The sequence below is a fragment of the Prionailurus bengalensis genome, chromosome A2 (genome assembly GCF_016509475.1).
Source record: "Prionailurus bengalensis isolate Pbe53 chromosome A2, Fcat_Pben_1.1_paternal_pri, whole genome shotgun sequence".
In the NCBI taxonomy this organism is placed as follows: Eukaryota; Metazoa; Chordata; class Mammalia; order Carnivora; family Felidae; genus Prionailurus; species Prionailurus bengalensis.
In genome coordinates this window covers 96186800-96209957 of record NC_057348.1, presented here as the reverse complement: position 1 = coordinate 96209957, position 23158 = coordinate 96186800, and the positions used below count along the sequence as shown (strand labels likewise).

Sequence of the window (23158 nt, the reverse complement as noted above, 5' to 3'; positions counted from 1 at the left end):
TGTAATGGGACCATGTCTCATCCAGCTCACCCATGTATGTTTTTAATTTACTAGTGGACTTGAGGTAAACCACAAGCCATAAATAATAATCCGCATATAGGATGACACTTGAAAATTATACTTTACATTCTCAGTTTCCTGTAGTACTGATATGTAAATGGAATACAACTTTTGCTCTTTGGGGAGCAAGTGTATTAGGTAGACAGTGCAGATACTAACATACCTAGCAGAATATGTAAGTGTAAGATATATGATGTGATCATAGCCACTCACCCCTAGGTGAAATACAGTTTTCATGCAAATCCCACTGATGAAAAATATACATATATACTTTTTTGCTCTTTTATTATCTTTCCTTGTGTAAAATTATCTGCAGTCATGAAAAACTGATATTTGTGACAGCAGCATGTTTCTGACGATTACATGCTTTTGGGTAGGAATGGTGAGCTGTTAGGTGACATACTCAGTCCTTGCTGTGGAAGAAATTTATTTTTAATAGCAACTTGAAGCTTCTAGAAAATTTTGTAGGAAAGAAAAATATTTTGACATATTCTATCCTTGCTATTGAAGAAATTTATTCTTAATAGCAACTTGAAGCTTGTAGAAAATTCTGTAGGAAAGGAAAATACTCAAGGCTCTAAATAAGACTGCTTAAATAAAAGTTGCCTTAAATTACCTAGGTGATCCTTTACAAATCATTGATTGTATTTGTTCATGTCTAATGAAGTGATTTCTTTCTGGATGTTTCCATTGAAATTTTCAACAGTTCTACTGACACCACATGTTAACTGAAGCCCACATTGATTGCTCTTGATTTCTCTGAATCCTATATTTTGATCCTGATATGTAAAGGTGGCTCTGGAATTTCTTAATAGGAGGACTTTAGACAACAATCAGACACCAGTCCTTCCTGGCTGAAAGGAAGGGCAATGGAACATGCAACTGCATTTGCATCACAAGCATATTGTTTACTTACATGAATTTATTTAGAATGTCTTGGGACATGATCGTCTCCAAGTCAAACTGAAAGACAAGAAAAAGAAATTGACTGTAGTCAGTATTAAACCTATATTAATGTAAATGTCTTTGTTACTTTTATATTTTTCTAGGACTTAGAAGATCATCTTCAAAAACCAAAAATGAAGTTCACACTGACCCGCCGGTGCTTGGTACTCTTCATCTTCCTAAATGTAAGTAAAACATTATTTAAGCCACGTTAATCAAGAATGCTGACACAGAGCATGTGATTGAGTAGACGCTCACACAGGGAGAGGTCTTGCCAAAACTACATTCCACAAGCCAAAACTATCATTTCCTTGATACTTTGTTAACAGATCCCCCCCCCAAACTTTCACAATTTAGATTTGTGTTATAGTTCACTGAAAAATGTGAGCTTTGTTTATAAAAATTTAGCGTTAACTTGAGACATCTCCACATTATCTTGGAAATTAACATCAAAGGCTAATAATGTCCTTTGATAAAATGTTTTTCATCTTAGACATGTGGATCTGAACCAGTTTCTAGGCTTCTGTCTTTTTCAAACATCTGAACTCTTTCAGTCTGGCTATTGATTTTAAATGCATTTCTCATAAAAAAAATTTTTTTAAAAAACTAAGAATCTTAGGTCTTAACATACCAATGTCATTCCATAACTCTTTCTCTAGCCTTGTAAATCATGCCCAATTTCTGTAATTTTGTATTGTTTTTTTCCTAAATGGTTAGCAAGTAGTCAGAACTGCAATTATCTTAGAAAATACTACCAGTGCCTGCCTATTTATTTGTGTTAACTTTGTTAACTCCCCATCACATCAACTTCCATAGCACATGAAAGAGAGATGAGTAAATTTTACATAAACAAATTGGGAGTTGTATTGATCCTTATCCTGGCCAATGAATTATACCTGGCAATAAAATTCAGTCAATAACTGATCCTATTATACTCAGGCAAACAAAACTAGTCCAGGGTTCCAGGATTTACATACATTGTTAATTAATGTGTCGTCATGGGCTTACAAGTTTGTATAAACCGTTTCTCTTAACATTATTCAGGGAAAAATATCACTAATATTCCATAAACATAAATCTTATTTTTAAGGACATTTTTATTTTGTAATGTTATACATCAAATAAGTGGTTTATGGGTATGATTGTCAATGTAGTCCTTTTGCATCTACTTGGAAATTAAGTATAGTCTATTTTATTATGTAAACGTATCATGTTATAATTTTTAGATAAAATACAACATAATTTGCTAAAAGTAATCTGGTATTTGGAAATGCAGGTAACTTCATGCCATTGTAAATATAATAAAAACACTGGAACAAGAATATTGTAGAAATTATTAGCACATTTTATTTTGTCTGTAAATGCTCAAGCTTTATATGAGATTCTATAGCTACAGAAATATTGGTATATTCTATTCGTGATTGATATTGTTATTTTTATAGCTTAAATTAAATCCTATGTGATCAGTTGTATGTAAATATCTCCAAATAATTTTATTTTATAAAGCATATAATTATATTAAACATTGACAGAAGAAAAACTAAAGTAACTTTAACTAGATATAAGACAGTTTGAGTGTTTCTACCTTTTCTATTATAAAGACTACAGATAATTTGTGGTGTGCTAAAAAACTAAAGTAGATCAATTCTATTCAAAACTTTTACAAAATTCAAAGATTAAAATAATTTCATATATTTGAGCCATGGGCAGAAATATTTTATGGTTTGTGGGCATCTCTTTACTAGTAAACATACTGTACAGGGCACTTAAGTGGCTTTGTGCTCTCTTTCCTGTGATAAACAGAAATTTGCTTCTCTGTCTTGTATTTGGATCATATATTTGATTTGGAGGATTCTTCCATAAAAAAAAGTTTTGATATGTGAGTTTCCTTCTAAAACACACATTGTGTTCCACACTGATACTCCTTCAAGAAAAGTAAATTATTTTAAAAAGTGGTACTGATTTTAATTACTATAAAATATTACTTTTTTATACATTATTGTGAAAAATCACTGCCAGTATATTTGTTGAATTCTACCAACCTGATTTCTAAATGGTCTTTAAAGTATCAGTTTGGGTCACCACATTTCATGAGCCTCAATTTACATCAATCAAAACCACCTACTCATTTCCTCTCCCTTATCTGTAATAGTGCAATTGGCTTAGAATAGTGCTTGGCACATAGTGAGTTCTAAAAAAAAAAAGGTAGTGATGATGATAATTATAGCAACAATGATGAAGACAGAAAAACTAGATTCTTCTGAGAAGCATTCGTTGTTGGTAACTTATCTGGATTCCCCTATTTGGTTGGCATTTATCATTATGGAGCAGTTTTATTGTTTAAATAATGCTTAAGTAGAAAAAACATAGGATACCAACCATCTGATTCTACCTGGAAGAACCAGGTTAACACTTTACAAAGCTCTGTTTTATCCTTTATTATTTTGAAAAGTATAAGTAACTGAAAACTACAAACAATTCCAACATGTACATTGTCAGTATTAAGGATGGTGATGTCAAAATCCTGCTCGTTATATCAAGTTGTGGATTCTGGAATCATGTTCCTTTTAGACAAATTCTGTCTGTGGCAATAAATAGGAATCTCTCCCTTCAGCACTGTAGCATGAGTTCCCATATTCATTACGTTTGAACCACTGCAGTGATGCACCATTTCTTAAAGCTCTACACAGAATGGTCCTGTAATTGTTTTGTCTCTGTGCTTCTAGAAACCAAGAAGTAGGAAGACTGTCTTACATCAAAGTAGGAATTGCTTGAGTACATGTCCACTCAAACCAGATTGCTTTCCACTGGACTCCATGATTAGTGTGCACCAAACCTCCTAGAATGTGAGCCCCATGGGGGCAGGGACCTTGCCAGTCTTGTTCACTGCTGAATCTCCAGTACCTAGAACAGTAACTGGCATGGGGGAAGCAAAGTATTTATTAACTGAAAGAACAACGGTGTTTCAGCTACGGACTGCAGGTATTGGTGGCAGCTTGGTGGTCGTATGTGTGGCGCCATTTACTTGAACCTTTAGGAGTGACATCACATATACGGCGGCTAAACTGCTGCATAGGACAACAATTAAGAGGTTGTTTTTTGTTTTGCTTTGGGAGAATCATATAAGATGGCTTGTATGAAAAACTTTGAACATGAATCCTTATCCAGAACATCAATGTGCCCTTAATATCTCATCTCTATCTTCATTTGAGCATAAAATATTTATGTGCCAAAATGTATAATATAAACATAATACTTATGATAACTAAAATATTTTTAAGTGTTTCACATTGCTTGGTAGTCTTATCTAATCACTACTGCTTCTTTTTTGTCTCTATATTGCTGAAAATTATGCCACCTCACTAGCCATTTTTATTGGTACAAAATCACCAGCAAAACCTTTCTATGTTCATGAGCTTTATGAAGTTTGTATATGTATTATTTTTAAGCAGTAGTAATTCCATTATTAGAATTATATATATAATCATTATCTGTCTATATCTTCATATCTGTTATATATACATATATGACAGAATGCCTCAAATATATGTTATTTTCAGAAGAAAGTCACTGAAGCATTCAGTTACCACTGCAAACATTCTATAGTCATTGCTCACACACCAAGCAGACAAGGAGTAGACTCAGATTACTATGTCTCATCTATGACAGAAGTTGTAATTTCTCATTCCTTCAGTGTTGAAACAATCTCTTTGGAACCAGGCTCCAAACCAAGTTCACTGGAGTTTGTTTCAATATTGCAAGAATGGTAAGATTGATGCTCCTATCATCTACATGAAATACACATGCTCTTTCAGATGGTCATATCTACACTGTTATAGATGTTAAAACTTATTTAAAACAAATCATGCTATAATTGAAAACACAAGTACCAGGCTTTCCTATTGGTATCCTTGCACATAATGACTCCCCATGGCTTACAAGAATTTCCAACTAGTGCAGGAACATTTATTAATTGGTTGCCCAATCCATTAAAGATAGAATTCAGAATGTTACTTTTGGAAAGAATGCCAAACTTAAACAGGATGCTCCCTAACATCTAAAACATCTAGTATAAATGACAGAAAATATTTATATCGGACATCAGATTCCAGCTTCTAATTTCATTTGAATATGGTGAGAAAATTACCCATAAATAAATAATATATCAAATGACAATTCTCACATCAATTAAAGATTCTAAGAATAGAGCTACAAAGAATCTAAAATAGATGCATAAGGTTAACCTATAATTGATATCTCTTATTGTGGAGATACAATGATCTATTAAAGACCATGGTTATGTGATCTTTAGTCAGATTGTTAAAACACACACAGCCACATGCATTCATACAAATGTAGGCTAGTATAATCCACAACGAAGCCTTTAATGTGAAATCTATTAAAAATATGTATTTTTTACTCCCAAACCACATTCCAATTCCTGAAGGAATACTGAGCATTCAATTATTAATGATTCTTTACATTTCACAGTTCCTGGTGTCAGGAAATATTTTATGTTGATCTTTCTTGCTAGACTGTAAGCTCCATGAGGGCAGGATCTATGTTTATTTTACTCAGCACTAGCATAATGCTTGGCTGATAAAGTTCAATGACTATTTGCTGATTGGTTGATCTTAAAACCAGTAGGGAAGGATCATATGACAACAGAATGGTGTTCAACTATGTTGGTAAAGGATTTGTACATTTGAAATAATTTCTGTGAGTTCATTAATGTCTCTTTTTTTTCTGTCATACATTCAAGAAGCATTAAAATTAGAAACAATCCTAATATCTAAAGAGTAGTATCAACTATACCAACAGTAAGTGTCCATCTAGAGTTATCACAGTATGTAATAAGTATTCACCCTCTTCTGTTTGCAAGCAATTTCTACTCAGATGCCTTGCTGGCACCTTCAAAACAAGAACAAAAGAGGGGCGCCTGGGTGGCGCAGTCGGTTGAGCGTCCGACTTCAGCCAGGTCACGATCTCGCGGTCCGGGAGTTCGAGCCCCGCGTCAGGCTCTGGGCTGATGGCTCGGAGCCTGGAGCCTGTTTCCGATTCTGTGTCTCCCTCTCTCTCTGCCCCTCCCCCGTTCATGCTCTGTCTCTCTCTGTCCCAAAAATAAATAAACGTTGAAAAAAAAATTAAAAAAAAAAACAAAAAAAAAAAACAAGAACAAAAGAGAACTTACATTCTTCCCCCTAGTAACTTCTCCCTTCTCAAGTATTCCCATTCTTGTCCATTATGTAGGTTAAAATACCTGAGCTATTTGACTATTACTGTTCTCCGGTCCTTATATTCAAATATATGTTTTTATTATCTGAGAAAGTGCTGAGGGTTGTGCTTCCCTGTTCCCTCACGCAGTGCTCTAGTCCATGCCTTCAGCTTCCTGGCTCCCTCCCCAGCTCTGATCTGTGAACATCTGATGCCCACCACATGAATTTTACTAACATTTTCCTTTCACAAACTTCACTGGTCAAAAGCCTACAGTACATCTTTAATTTATTGTCATGTTTTAATGATATTAGCTAAAATGTATTGAGCCTTTCATTGCAGTAGGCATTTTGTATTTGTTTTCTCAGGGCTCTATATTATCTTATTTTCCTTGATTCCATTTCTTACTAACCCCCAAATATGCTTCTCTCCAGGAACAATGGTTTCCTTACTGTGTCTCATACATGCCATTTCCTACCTTTGGGACCTATACGCATTCCTTTCCCTTCATTCAGAAAGCCTTCCCTCTCCTCTCTGCCTATGTAGACACTGCATATACTCAAAGTCCAGTTGAAATTCTACCTTGCATCTGTAATGGTAACTGACTATTCTTGCACCATGCCCTCTGTACACTCTGAATTTTTATTGTATTATGCATTGTACAATTTAGCATCTAGTGACATGCTGATAGGAAAGCATGCCGCATCCACACAATGACATACACTGGAAAACAGTGTGGTTACACTCTGAGTAGCCTGAGGTATACAGGTCAACTTAATAAAAATGAGTTTGTTTTAGAGACTGTGAGGAATAGAGAAAAGTATGCAACACTGTTTCTGGCATGAATACAGTTGGGGAAACTTCAATCTTAGAATAATTTAGACAGAATAAGGCCAAATAAAAAAATGTGTTTAACAGGTGTGATAGAAAGAGAGCAACTTCCTAACTTCAGAAGAAGAAAAAGCCAGTGCAGGCTGAAGCTTGCAGTCCTCTCTGAACAAGTCTCTATGCAGAACATGGGTATAGAATCACAGATTCAAGCACCACCAAAAACATCATGGCCACAAAAGAAATTGAAATCTGTATAAACATGACTTAGGATGATTTGTCAGTCTGTGATCATGACCAGTGACAGCCTGTACCAAAAGTGAAGAAGCACTAAGAGAAGTATTTAAGATTTGCACTGATTTCCAGCAGTAAAAATAAATTATCCTGTGTAGGTCATCTGCTGAAGAAGCCTATTTAAAGATATTAAAGCCAATTATCCAATGCAGAGTATCTCAGAAGAACAGATTTTGTCTGTTCTGTGACTACCTGGAGTGAATTTTTGGGAGTGCACGTAATCTAAGCACAAATAAAAATCAGCTGAAAGAATCTAATATAAAAGTTTACTTATTGCACTAATATATCTATTTTTAATAACATGATTCATGATTATTAGAAGTTCCAAAGAAGGCAAAGTTGATTTAATATTGGTATTTTTTGGAAATCAGGTTATTTGTTTTGTTTACCTCTAAACTTAACAGTGATAACAAAATTAAAACAATCTTATATGATAAAGAGGTGCATGAGTTTGAGTGGGGGCTATACATTTTCAGTAGTGAATGGAAAGAATGCATATATGAAATCTGTAGGTAGAATTTGTAGATGAAATATAAATACACTTTTCAGTTATGAAGAAAAATATTCCACTTGGAGACCATATATAATTGTTGCTCGTGGAAGGAAAATGTTTTCAAACTTTTTGACTGTCTCATTTATTTCTGTATACACCGGTTCCTGCTCTCTATAAGTGACTGATTTTTCTTTTTAATACAGCACCCAACCCCAATTCTTCCTGCCACTTCAAATGACACCTATCCTCCAAATATGAAGTCCGAGCCATTTCTCTACGTCCTAGGACGTAAGAAAATGACGGATGCGCAGTACAAATGCTATGACCGCATGCAGCAGTTACCCCCATACCAAGGAGAAGGTAAGAAGAAAGATGTATGCAAATATGTTTCAAACAACATTAAAGGTTTTTTGCTTCAGTGGGTAAATATGTGTTGACTAGTTTTAATATGCCAGCAGTTTTAACGGTGGTTTTCAAACTATGGTATGCTTGTATATTTCATGCTGGACACATGCCTACTTTCTTTGCTCAAGTCCACCCAACTGGTTTTGGGCTAACATCTACACTTATGACAAAATTGCTACAATAACTCAGTATTCACACCTAGCAAGGAGGAACAATGCAGAATGAAGTGAGGGAGAAGAATTGGAAAATGATAGGAAGGGAATGGGAAAATGGTGGGCAGAGAATTTGCCTCAAGTGAATCCTGTCAAAATCCTGTCTTGTTTTGGGTTAATTAGGCAGTATCTTCCCTTAACTGTCAATTCGTTGGCAACTAGTGCTATTCCTTCTCCTTTTCTAGCCCTAGTTCCCAGAGAAATTAGAAAAAAGCTATCTCCTAGGCAGGCATTGTTTATCTGTCACCTTCTCTAGAATGCTCTATGTGACTGTTCAAATATTTTCAGGGCCAAGCCTATTCTCTTAGCCATAGAGAGCTATGTGATGGCCAAGCATTACTACATCCATTTCAGTTCTCTTCCCTGTCCCCTAAAACATTTGAAAAGACCCAACAAGATCTTGTACACCCTTGTATATTCTAAGATAACACCGCTTGGTGTGTGTGTTGGGGGTGAGGCAGAATATCAGTTAACTATATTCTATTACTACACATGGTTTGCCTTTAAATAGTTAAATTTCTACTTAATTTCTACTTCCTATTTTTAGAATATTTCTTTTAAACAGAACTCAAGACAGTAGAAAGATAGATACATGTTCTTCTTCGGTCTCCAGTAGTTTCAGTGTTTTTTAAGAAACTGAAAAGTCATTAGATGCAATTCTGCCCAAAGAAGAAATCATTTCTTCTGAAGCAAGTGAAACAATAGAAACACAACATTTATTTTCAGAGACCAAGCGAGAGCAGACTCCTTCATTCACTTCAGTCTTAACCATTTTGGGAGGCTGAACTTTTGTGCTATGATCATTCTTTTAAGATTTCTTTTCTTTTTTCTGTTTTTTTTTCTTTTTTTCTTTTCCTTCCTTCTTTTCTTTCTTTCCTTCTTTCCTTTTTTCCTCCTTCCTTCCTTTTTTTTTTGTTCTTGGACTGCCTTCAAAGCCTGAGGCTTATTCTTTTGAATAGCTTTATAGAGGTCAATCTTTACATTTTAGGGTAGATTAAATTTTGAAAGCAGTGAGACACCACTAAGACCCAATGCTGATAAATACATAAACTACTCAAACTGAGCATTATTTTAGCTACTAACAAAGTGTGATTCTAAAATAATAAGACTAGATTTCTGTGTGACCTGTTAACTGTGTACAAATGCATCTCCCACAGGAATTTTGAACAATTGAATTTTAAACCCTTGGATTAAGAATAGAACTATTCAAGGCAACCCCTTTGAAGGTTAATGGCTAGTAGGATCCATATGTTACAAAAACATATAGTTTTTTCAAGGTAAGCCTCTGATCCAGGGGTGATACTGCATATACCTTTCACAAGATTTCTTTGCAGCATTTCTGGAGACATTTTCAAGGAAAGATTTTAGAGGAAAGATTCCATACAGATGACATGTATGTCTTTTGAGGAGCAAATGGAGAAAACCCTCTAAAAATGTAAACTCTATTAAGAGTTGGTAAAGTTAATATCTTTATTTTGTTGCTGTTGCTGTTCTTTTTAATATTTCCATATGCATGTCCAGAGCTCCAAAATAACCATCTATTAAATAGATAGATCCTGTTTAACACTGTCAAATCCCTGCTGATGATTCTGCAACCTTTTCCAAGTACAGTGTTAATTTCTTTCTGAATAATCAGGTCCGTATTGCAACCGTACCTGGGATGGATGGCTGTGCTGGGATGATACACCGGCTGGAGTACTGTCCCATCAATACTGCCCAGATTATTTTCCAGACTTCGATCCATCAGGTAAAATATTTCTTTTTATTTCACATTTTGCTTCGCTTTTAGAATTTTCATGGTTCTGAAAAGAAAATCAGATATAAAAGATATCTATCTAATCATACTCTGTGTGTTTCAGCATTTTCTGAAGAATTTTCTTACTTGAAATATTACCCAGTTGCACAAATATTACAAGCTCTCCTTATTTTTTAAGTCGCATTACTGGTCAGTTGTGTACATTAGGTCTTAAATTCTAAATAAAAGTTAAATTTTTATATATTTTAAATATTTGTTATTAAATTTCAGTAAAATTTTAAATTAATTTTTTAAAACTGAAGTTTTACTTAAATGTGGTTGTTCTTAAGTTTTCAATTGTGTCACATTTAGCAACTTATGCAAATGCTTGGTCTAGAGTTCGGGTCTACTGGGCTGATATAGCATGCACAATGGAAATTTGATATAACACTGAAAGTTATATAGGGGCATCTGATGGCTCAGCCGGTTAAGTGTCCGAGTTCTGCTCAGGTCATGATCTCACGGTTCGTGAGTTCAAGCCCCATGTCAGGCTCTGTGCTGACAGCTCAGAGCCTGGAGGCTGCTTCAGATTCTGTGTCTCCTTCTCTCTTTGCCCCTCCCCTGCTCTCTCTCCCTCTGACTCAAAAATAAATAAACATTAAAAAAATTTAAAAAAAGAGAGTTATATAAAACTGTCATGTCTAAAGGAAAATAAACCAGACGGTGGTAACTCTAGACATCTACTAGATTTCTGTTCCAACAGTAGATTATTAAAATATGTTCAGTAAATAAGACTAATGCTGTTATAATGGATCATACTAATACCCAGCTCCATGCCCTGCACAACATAAGCAGTCAATAAATGTGTGTTAAGTAAATGAGTGACACCAAATTAATTTTAGTTATAAAAGTAACACAGGAATACTTTTCATTGAGTGTCATTTTTAACTTTTCAAAACATTTTCATATATATTATCTCATTTTATACTCACACAATATTTGACACAAAATTGCAAGTGTACCAAGTCCCTAGAGCTCTTACCTAACCCTCTCTTTGTAAGTAAATGCAGGGGCACCTGGGTGGCTCAGTAGATTAAGCATCTGACTTCAGCTCAGGTGATGATCTCACAGTTTGTGGGTTTGAGCCCCATGTCAGGCTCTGTGCTAAAAGCTCTGAGCCTGGAGTCTGCTTCAGATTCTGTGTCTCCCTCTCTCTTATATATATATAATACATATAAGTAAGTGCAACAGTCTTGGAAAAGCATTTGGGAAGCAATATTTCTAAGTCTCCATACAAACTTGTGCAGATTGAAGTACCTTTAGAACCTTCTAAGGAAGACATGTTTTTTCTTCAGGCCTTAATCTAGCCACACTGGTGTAACTGGAAGTTGGGTCAGGATGCTTAGGCAGGATAAAGGTCGAGGAGTACCAGCTACCAAGTGGAGTGAGAAGCCAGAGGGCTGACAAGATGTATCTCTGAACTGTCAGCTATCCAAATAAATTGGAGATCTGGAATCCAAGATGCTCTGGTAGTTAGTGGTCAGGAGCAGTGCAAGTAATGTGTAAAGAGATGTTTGAGTTTGTATAACAGCCTCAATCCAGAGACTAGCTACATGGGGATCAGGGGAATGGATTTGGGTAGGTGTTAGCAATGAGTGATTCTCAACTTAGCTAAGAACCTAGGAAACTTAAAAAAATCCTGATGCCTGGTACCACACCAGATATTCTTAAATAATTAGTTTGGAGCATAACCTGGGCATGATCTTTTAAAGTTCTGCTTGTGATTAAATGTATAGCCAAGATGAAAATGTGTTAAATAATAAAGAGAGTCCAGTTAAGAAAGTGGCTGGTACCAGGAAAGCTCAACCAATACACTAAGTAGCTGTGCCCATGGGAGGGAGAGCCCAGTATCCGACGAGACTGTACCAGAGGAGTAAAAAGCAGTAGCCACCTAGCTTCAGGGACTGCAGGTGTTGGGGCCAGAAAAATTCTGTTCCAAAACACTAGATAGAAAATCTGCCCTAATGAAATACTATATGGGATTAACATACTGAAAAGGGAGTATAAATCTTAGTTATAAAAGAGACCCATATGCTGAAACTAAGCTACAGACACACGATTTAAATCCCAGTTAACAGGTGAGGTTTGTGCCTGAGAGCAGAGTGTGCCTGGGTGTGCCTGAGTCCCAGTCTGCTGACTGTGTTTAAGTGGCTCTAGGTGTTGAACTGGCTGGCTGGGAGTCAGGGCCCCAGGTAGTCAGTTCATTCGGTCTCAAGCTCCTGTTCCCTTTTAACAAGATGTGATAGAACACAGTAATCCCTCCACACCTCACAGTGCCGATTTTCCTCAGTGTCCTTTTGGGAGTGGTTCAGTGGAAGAGAGTTGGAATATTCAGTGAGTGGAAGGGAATGCCAAGGTCCTGACAGGAAGGATCTTCATTGAACTAGCATTTTGAAGGGAGGAATCAGTGTTTGTTTCATGCTTAAGAGATTATGTATGAAAAAACCAACCTTAACTTTCAAATTTTTCCAAGAGTTGTTTGGTCAGAGTTTCTATCACCTTTTGGGATCAACCAGCCCATCTGTTTCCCTTTACTCACTGATAAAGAATGGCAAGAGGTTACTGCTGCACAGACCGAAAGTGAGATCATCAGTTAAGATAGAAACAACAGTCAAATGGTAAAATCTAGTCAAGAAAGTCTCTGGAATCCAGATTAGAGCAGAGAAATTAGTCTGTCCCTGTATCAATGTTTGAGAGATGCTTTTCGTGCATCTAGCAAGGATGAGATCCAAAGTTCTACCCCAGTAAGACAGAGATAGTGAAAATGAGATTACAGGGGACTACTTTAAAAACCAGTTCAGGCCAGCCACTGCTGAAAATTCTCATTGTGAAAAGAGGAAGGGCTTAGTGCTGTGCCCCTGCTCAGCACTACATTCCTGTAAACTCTAACTAAATGCTATTTGATGATAATCTTTCCATCTTTTATTGACTCTTCCCAGTAAATGATGCTTCATTAATCTTGACTTGACAACTACATTAGAAGTAACTTGATTGGCACAAAGAGCTTTTCTGCAACTGAGACTACAAGGCCAGTTCCAAAGCAGCAATGGGCTCTTGCCAAAATGGCTATACTTACTGACTAAAAGGCAAGTTTTTGGTCAGCAAAACAGGGATTTCCAGGCATAGATCCATCTTATCAGCCTGGTTTGTAGAAAGAACCCTCTCAACGGGGAGACAAATCCACTTCAAAAGAAAAACACATGTTAAAAATACCTATTTCACCAAACATAAATTCTTTAGGATTTTACCATTGACCCAAAGCTACACCTTGATGATAAACAAAACAGTTTCATGAAATGACAGAGATTTCATTTTAGACAAAGTGCTTGGTAAAAGACAGGTCATGAGAGAGTGAATAACAGCACTGAAATTCAAAAGAGGCTGGTGGCCTGAAGGAATATGCTAGAATGTAAAAAGCAGATTTACAAGGAGGTGCTTAAGGCCCTGATCTTAATGTCACTCAGTCAACATTAATGGCACAGCGCCAAGATGGTCAACATGATTTAGGACAATGATTCTCAACCCTGATACCCTTTGGAATTGGTGAGCTTTTTAAAAATGCTAATGCCTGGTTACCTCTCCAGTTAATCAAGTTTGAATCTCTGGAGATTGGAGCTGAGCATCTGTAAAACCTCCATATGAATCTAAAGTGAAATAAGCATGCTGCCCTCTTCATGGGGCAGTCCAAACTTAAAATATTTTAGGGAAATACCAGTATCACAGCACATGCAGAGTGGCTCCAGACTATGAAGGGACAGCAAACTGTGTAGTGTGAGTAAATAGGGATGTTTGGTTTGGAAAGGGAAGTTAGAGTAGACATATCCTTTCTTTGAATATTGAAAGACTTGCCAGGTGGGGAGGACAAGTTCTTATAGCTGTAACAGGTAGAACCAAGAAATGCTTAGATCCAGACTTTAGTGACATCAAAACAAAATAATATTTCCTACAGTCTTGTCCATGATTGGAATGGACTTCTTGAGGAGGAACACCCCTCCCTCCTCCATAGAATATATTTTGCCTTACATAGCTAAATAACGTTGTTAAAACAGATTGTATTTATTTTGATAAAGTAATAAGCTAGTTTCTGACAATATAATAAAGATAAGATGCTGCATTGCAAGCCACTTTTCTAAAAATTGCAAGAAGCTTCAACAAATAGCATTAGCAAAATCATTGACCAATTGTCAATATCAATTTTTCTATGCTGATTAGTGCTAACCCTTTTTTGAAATATTGTTGGTGTCCAGTGGTGATTCTTTTTTTTTTTTTGAATGTTTATTTATTTTTGAGAGAGAGAGAGAGAGAGAGAAAATGAGGAGGGCAGGGGCAGAAAGAGAGGTAGACACAGAATCCAAAGCCAACTCTGAGCTGTCAGCGCAGAGCCCAACACGGGGCTCAAACTCACAAACCGTGAGATCATGACCTGAGCAGAAGTTGGACACTTAACCAACTGAGCCACCCAGGCACCCCTCAGTGGTGATTCTTTATATAGTTTTTGTCCAATGGCTATCTCAGAAAATTTACAATTAAAAATTCTTCCATTTAACTTTCTAACAAATTTACATTAAGCAATGATGAGTCTCATAGGTTGCTTGAAAACATCTTTTGCTTGCAGAATGTGTTTTTTCATCCACTTGAAATAATTGTTAGAGTAGACATACAAACAAATCTACAATTTTAAGCTTGAATCTTGTTTAATTTGATATCAGCTGTTTCAGTTCTATAATTAAAAATTTTTAATTTCCCTTAAAATCTGCCAAAGATAAAAGAATTCTCATACTAGCTCTTAGCATATTGATTGACTAACCATAACTACTGATAGAAAACTATTTTAAATATTGAGATCTCAGTGATGTTTCAGACAAATAAGGTTTTTTTTTTACATGAATTGTTTTCTTAGTATTTAAAACAATAACAGTTTCCTCCAAATATTAGTATGTGATTCAGACTCCCACATCCTGGGCTAAAAAAAAAAACCCAAAAGTGATACAATAAAAGGTCTATCCACAGGTGGGACAGCTCTTTGCCTTTGCCAATGAAGAAAAATGCTTCAAAAATATTTTTCCCAGGAAATTATCAAAAATCAAAATTTTGTAAGGGTTCTAAATACACTGGTAAAACCTATTTGCATATTATACCAATTTGAGGTTGCTTTATGATATCTAAGGCAATAAGTGCATTGCAGAGGTACTCTGGAGAACTAGAGGAAGTCAGAATAACTCAGATTAAATTTGGCAAGTGCATTCATTTCAATGTGCATTTGTTCATTATTTTCTATTTTATTTAACTCAATATAATTTTTTCTTCCATTTGTATAGCCAATCAGATTAGATTTTAAATTCTATCTTACAGTCAACAAATTATTTATGATTCTTTGGGTCACTGAATGGAGTGTAGATAACTTGCCCACAAAACTATGAGCCTTAATACAGAGTTAACTAGCTGCACAATAGCTTTGGAATCAAGCAGACCAGACCTGGATTTGACCCCTGGCCTTCCTACTTGCTAGCCATAGATGGGGAATTTACTCAACCTATCTGAGCCTCAGTTTCCTCATATGTACAATGGGAAGACCAACACCCATCTTAAAGGGTCATTATTAACATTTAAGAAAATAATTCTGCAAAGTGCTTAGCACAGTGCCTGGCCCATAGCAAGGTGGAGATCTTTAAAATGCCAATCCAGCCAAATCAGCAAATTTCACTATCACCTGAGAGATGGTTAAGGAAGTAAATAGCGAAGGCTAAATCTATACATCCCTAGTATGCCCTCTGTGGGATAAAGAGATGATTTAAATGAAATATTTTTGAGCACAAAAATTATTTCTTGATACACCTCTTAGTTTTGGACTTCTTTGTTCTCTTGGATTTAACTATATGAAATTGCCAATATTTGACCATCTGACTCACAAAAATTGTGGTTTCATACAGTCAACCTAATAAATAAATATTGCATGTAAATGAAGATGTGGTCTTGCTCTTCTCATATAGTTTCTATCTAAAATCAGAAATGTAATGTGGCTTTAAAAAAATACGAGGTACAGTATAGGTAGCACTTTTTAGTGCAACCGACCTGACATTAAATCCTAGCTGACCCACTATCCAGTGACTTTTCAAACTCTATAACCTCTCTCACTCTCTGCTTCCTGTTTACAAAATGGAGACATAGCAACATCCGTTTTATATGGCTTCGCTGATGATAAAATGAGACAACTCATGCTAAAACATTGTGCATAATACATCTTCATGATGGTCTCCATTGACCTATATTCACATTCAAGTTACATAAAGTGATTAACATTGTGGCATGGCTTTTAAGCTTTATTTTTCCTTCTTGGTAGTTTGAGATAATAATGTAATAATTGTGTTTCCTTAACAGAAAAGGTTACAAAATACTGTGATGAGAAAGGGGTTTGGTATAAACATCCTGAGAACAATCGAACCTGGTCCAACTATACTATGTGTAATGCTTTCACTCCTGAGAAACTGAAGGTAGGTTCTATTTCAAATTTCAGTATTGGGTGAGAATGCCATTATTTTTACATAGAAATATATGCATCACTATGAAACACCTGCTACCAAGATGCCAACCTATTTTATAGAAGGAAATCAGATAACGGCCTGTAAGTTTCTAGGGACTCTATGAAGTAGTATTAGAAAAAAATGACATTCTACTTCTTGTTTTGATACCTGGTGTCAAAGAGTTCCATGCGCATATAGAATCAGGCCATTTATAATGAGGCAAATAGTGTCCATGGGAAAGATGATGGGATTCCCCATTCAGACATTAGGCAGCATTTCCAGGGACTCTCTAAGATGTCTCTTCTGTGAGAAAAATTCCAAAATTAGAGATTTTTCCTCAAGCCACAAAGTGACAGTTTCCCCTCTTCCCTGCCCCCAAGATGCCAGTTAGAGTTTTACTATCAGGGCTTGAAGGAACCCTTAGAAAGGGGCTGCCCATCAGCCTGTAGATACAGGTGTGGCAGTTTAGGTTATTTTCAGTGGAACTACTTTTGTCTTACTGCCTGTTAAATATTTTTAGTATCATCTCTGCTTGGATACATTTAAGCCAATGGGAAAAACCCAGATACTTACTCTCCAAATGCATGAGAAATCTGAAAAAAAATCACTAAACCCACAATCAGCCTCCTCTTTCCCACTGAGCTGGGAGAAACAGGCAGTGTTTAACCACACAGCAGTAGAAATCTTTTGTTTCCTTCAAAGATAGGCCTGCATGCTAAATAATTACTGAGTTGGAAGCTAAAAGCTCATCAGTGCTTCTGTTTGCTACAGTGAAGATTTAGGAGTATAGAAAATTTTCCTTTTATTAAAAACAAAACAACAGCAAAAAACAAACAAGATGAACAGGTAGCCTTGAGACCAGTTGACTAGAGACCAGAAGGACATCTTGTCACAGGCGTAGGCTGGGGGCACCAACACTGGTTACCGCTTTACAAATTACATAGTCGCCTCTGAGAATTAGACGCATGTCTACATCCTAATGGAGAGCTATTCACGTAATAAGGTCTGACTGAGATGACATGTCACCAAATAAGGAATACCTGAATGAGTGTTAATTATGATTTTACAGGAAAAAAACTGTAATCCTGTTAACTCAATTTTTATAAGGAGTACATATCCAAGTAAGTAGTTCTTCAGGCTGCCATATTTGACCTTCTCATTCTAGCCACATCTGAGATAGAAAGAAAGGATTTTAAGAGTAAATGTTCCCCTCTGGGCACCTAACATAATGATTGAAATTCTTTGAACAAATCTTCCATCTACATACAGGCAAAAAAATTTTTTTTTTGTTTTGAAGAAAGAATCTTAGAATTTATTTAAAAAAAAAAGCACTTCTCAGTCTTAAGAATGACATCAAGAATGGCAACTAAATTATGAGCTGTTGGTTTAATCTTAGACAACTTTATTTCAAAAGAATAAATATTTTTTAAAGTAGTCTGGAGGCAACTGAAAGAAAATCAATTATATAAAATTTTCTTAGAAATAAAAATATACAGAGATAAAAATAAAATAGTGACAGAGGATGGGGCATGAGCATATATCTAAATTAAAAACAGTACTTTCAATGACAAGGGGATTCTACATGGTGAACTATTTAAAAGGAAGAACTCTTAGAAAATGCCACTCCTGGTTTTGTCTAGTGGTAAAGTGAAAAAAATAGCCAGAAAATGAATTGGTGGGAGAAAAGACAGCAGCTGAGTATCTGTTTTTTTGCAAAGATTCCTAAATACTTCCTAAGAAGGGGCTTATAGGCTATTTTGAAGTCTTTATCATAAGTTCTAGATATAAACCAACGACTCCAACCTTAATTATCATTTCTGCAAAGATAAAAAGCATTCTGTTAGGAGAGTAGTATCAATGAAAATGGCAAATAATATGCAAATGCTCGGTCAAGTGGTGAACAGCCACAATTCAGGAGATGTTGATTAGTTCATTTTGAAATTCAAACTCCTAGAAAAGCAATATTTGTTTCTGTCCAGCAATAATGCATTTAACCAAACAAAGGACTCTGCATGCTTTGAGAGCCTGTTAGTGGAATCAGTACTTCAATATCAGGCTCTTCACGAGTAAAGTGACAAGAATCAAATGCAGAAGGGTCATGATTTGTACATAAATGCCACATTCTACCAGGAATTAAAAAACTTCACAGAAATTATCCAACTTATTTATACTGCGTTTGTATTGTGTGTTCTATTGATTACTAAGTGGTGTCAGCGTTTGCTTTATGTTTATGTGGTTTGAACTGATATTATTAGGTGAATAGAAATTACAAATTGTTTTATCTCTCTGACTTGAGCTCTGGACCTATATGATATTACACCCGTTTTCTTGTGGTTAGTGTTTACCTAGATCATCATCTCCCCATCCTTTTATGTCCAGTATTTCTGTATCCCAGTATTTAATTATTTTTCTTATAAGTAGTATGTAATTATTTTAAAAATCATTTAGTTTGACCAAATTATTTTACAGATAAAAACTACTGAGATCTAGAGGGGTGAAGTGGCTGACTTATGAGAGTCACACAAAGACTTAATCACTAATACTCTGAGTAAAGAACAGCTCTGATGAATCCAGTCTTACATTCTTCCCACCACATCATGCAAATTCTAGTATAACTGATAATCTTATATTATTTAACCTGTTAACCCCAAATATTATAATTCAATATAATTTCTGTGAAATATGTTATAATTTTAGATTTTTTTAAAGGAGAACAATTGTTGAATTACACTTATATTAAAAATAGAAACTATTTTCCCTCCTCTATTATCACTTATTTGCCTGTTTATTTTTATAACTGTTTCATTGTTGTTGCTGTTGTTCTTGCAGAACGCATATGTCCTGTACTACTTGGCTATTGTGGGTCATTCTTTGTCGATTTTCACCTTGGTGATTTCGCTGGGGATTTTCGTGTTTTTCAAGTAAGTACCCTCATAGCATCTGCTTTTTATTTTCTTATTTAAGGTACTGAAATGAATGGTTAACTCTGCAAGAGTTGGGGGAAGGTGATCTTCTGCAAATCACAAGAGAAATGCACCACCAAGAGTCATGAAGTAGCAAGGAAAATAAAATTAATTAAAACCATTTTTAATCCTATCTCTGAGAAAAATAAGGTGGAATCGTATAATTCTCAAAGGCAATATGCCTTTCCCAAAATGAAACAGTCCTGTGAGCCCATAGGTATCCTGTTAACATGTTAAAGGCTCCACTTACCATTGCTAAGGTTGCAGGAAGTATTGAGGAGAGGCTCTTCTTCCTTCTTTTACCCCCATCCTAAAATATGGAGGTCATGGCCAGAAGTTCAAATGCACCTTGCCTAATTATGAGCTGTATCACAGGTGGGTTTGGCCAGTGGAGAAGTGTGGCTACTGAGGCCATGATAGTGTTTAGTCAGAGAAGGAAGGTAAGGCTCCCTTCTGGCCTTGACTCACTCATCCAAGACCAAGGAAAATCTCTGGAAGAAGAGTCAAGTGTCAGTATTTTGCCCTTGCAAACCTGGCATCATCCACCACAGTTATCTCCTAAGACACTGTGAGGAGTAAAATCCCAATGAGGTTTCTATGCCAAGGCTGTGTCTATGTACTTGATTGCATTATATATGACAAAACATTGGTATAACTACTGATTTTGTATTACTGGAGAATTTGAAACTTTAAATCTGTTTTTTTCAGGAATGACTTCATAATGCATGTGAGATAGTAATGTAAGTTAAAGTCAGTTCTAGAAACATCCTAAATTTAGTGTAGTTTCTTTAAATCAAAGGCAGGAGGTGCTACGTTACCCTTTCATGAGAATTCTAATTTCTACATTACAGGGCTGTCTCCTTCAACTAATACTTTTTTTAGTTGCAGTGGTATTATATAAATGGTAAAGAAAAGCTCCTTCATAGGCTCAGACTACAAATAATCCTCCACACTTTACAGATATCATTATGTAACTAAATATACAGTGATTCATATATAGTATAACGGAATCTTAATTTGATTTTTGTTAAAATAATATCATGATAATACTAAAGAAGCCTAACCCAAGGGGGGAATCACCTGAAAACACACCCTTAACACAACTACTATTATTTTTTTCCTTGATCCTTTTTAATCTTTGCCTTTATCTTATACCATTATCATATTATGTCTATATCTTATATAGTCAAGATTCTTATTCTGACAAAGGAACATAATTGAATAGCAATTTTTTGTTAACTGCATAATAATAATTAAATAACAATAAATAAATAATAAATTAAATAAACAGAATGAGCTCTTTCCATATATGGTTTAACAGGAGAAAGATATAAACAAAGCAATAAGACATAAGGGATCAATTACTAGAATTAGAATAGAAGAGTATTTTCAATTATAATGATCAGAATATAACAGAGTAAACACACAGCATGATTAATCTTGGAATGTCTATTCATTTTTCAACTGCACTTGACCACGGTGAATAAATACATCATCATGGCTCCCATACAACTTTGATTAAAAAGTCTGTCACTAAAAGTCTCACCTTTAAAATTTTTAATGTAACCATAAAAAATTGAAGGAAAAAGCCCCCAAGTTTGTAATGGTGAAACTAATAAGTGTATTCAGGAGTTTAAAGATAAAAAATGTCCAGGGAACATTTCTTACTTCTTTATTTCTCCAGTCACTTAAATAAGTGATAGGATGTGAGAGCCAAATCAGCAAAGAAAATAGCAGTATTCTTTCAACACTCATTGCTGTATTAAGCCACTGAAGATGGGTGTTTAAAAGTACAGCACAGGGGCACCTGGGTGGCACAGTCGGTTAAGCATCTGACTTCAGCCAGGTCACGATCTCGCGGTCCGTGAGTTCGAGCCCCACGTCAGGCTCTGGGCTGATGGCTCAGAGCCTGGGGCCTGTTTCCGATTCTGTGTCTCCCTCTCTCTCTGCCCCTCCCCTGTTCATGCTCTGTCTCTCTCTGTCCCAAAAATAAATAAACGTTGAAAAAAAAATTTAAAAAAAAAAGTACAGCACATAAGTAAAGTAAAATACTTCTCAACTCCAGTTAGACCCAGAACACAATTAATCTCGCTGAACCCATGAGAGAATTTGGGGGCAGGTTGATTAGAAAGCACCTAATATTGTCCTACTATCTCTCAGTTCCAAAAGCCTACCAAACAGCAACTTTAATCTTGGGAGGAAAACCAGCTCTTATGGATTTATAATCTGAGTGTGATAATGGGGAGACATAAACCGAAATAGCTTGTTCTCCAAAGCACATACAACAAGAGACAAATAGGATATGAAAAACACACATGCTGAGATATCAAATATTCAGATCTAAAAGCAGTCACACATGATTTTTATACTTGTTCTTAATTTTATCTTAAACCTGCTCAAACTAAAAATATCCAGGGCATTTGTGTTTTTTCTTAAAATTAAAGTATGTTTCTGAATCTTCAGATTTTTTTCTTTACATTTGCATTTCATAAATATTAAAAGAAGGTAATTCTGATCTATCATTGGATTTTATCTTTTAATTAGCAACATTTTCCCCAAATTGTTCTCAATGTTCAACATCACCCTTAAGGTCTCTACTTCATATTACAGTGGAAGCTTCTGTGATTTATGAGTTTAAGATGCATCATCTTGTGTAAACCTGAGCAAAAAAAAAAAATCATAATTCCCTCGCTTAATTCCACATTCCCAGGGTTGAGTTATTTTGCAAAATCCAAACAATCAATTTCATAAAAATTTCATGAAACCAAAATGAGAAGTTACACCCAGCCCCACTTTTCAGACCTAATGCCCCATTCATAATCATCCCATTGAAACTCACTCTCAACTCATCAAATGTGCCTTATAGGATCTATAAAAAGGAATAACCCTGCAGGTGTTCTCCTCAAACCAGCAGGCTAAGAAAGCCTGCAGAGGAATTTAAAGTCACTAAATACACGGGAGGCTGTGGAACTGCCAATACGTTGCTGCTAAAAATCTGGGAAATTACTCATATATACTCATTTTCTTTGCAGGAAAATTAGTTAGGAGCAACAGTATGGAGAGGGATTAAATAGAAACATCAAATTTATTCAGCAAGACTCCTCACTACTACATGCCAATAGTAAATGTCAACAAGAGAGTTAAGATGAAGATACCCCGAGGGGAGACAGGCTTGAGAAAGCCACATAAGTGGACATTTATTTGTGTGCATTTCCTGACCATTTTAAGCAAGTTTGCAATAAAATTCACTTATCCCATCAGTTCCAGTTAGAATTATCAATTGACATTTCTGTGGAAGAATCCTAAATTACTAAATATCTAACTCTTTTTTCTCAGGAAAGCACAGTAATAGAACATTCATTATCATCCATTTTAACTGCTTGATACTCATGCCTTACTTACTGTTAAATTTTGAATATTAATTACTC

At 35.6% G+C, this 23158-nt stretch overlaps 1 protein-coding gene across 1 annotated transcript in view; it reads left to right on the top strand.

Annotated features, from left to right (window-relative positions):
* Window positions 1–23158, top strand: part of CALCR (calcitonin receptor) — a 156110-nt gene that overhangs the window by 93287 nt on the left and 39665 nt on the right. Inside the window, 5 exon segments of the mRNA XM_043588866.1 lie at window positions 1110–1190; window positions 8038–8194; window positions 10088–10198; window positions 16625–16737; window positions 19597–19692. Of these exon segments, the coding sequence (XP_043444801.1) occupies window positions 1140–1190; window positions 8038–8194; window positions 10088–10198; window positions 16625–16737; window positions 19597–19692 (528 nt within the window). The 5' untranslated portion in view covers window positions 1110–1139.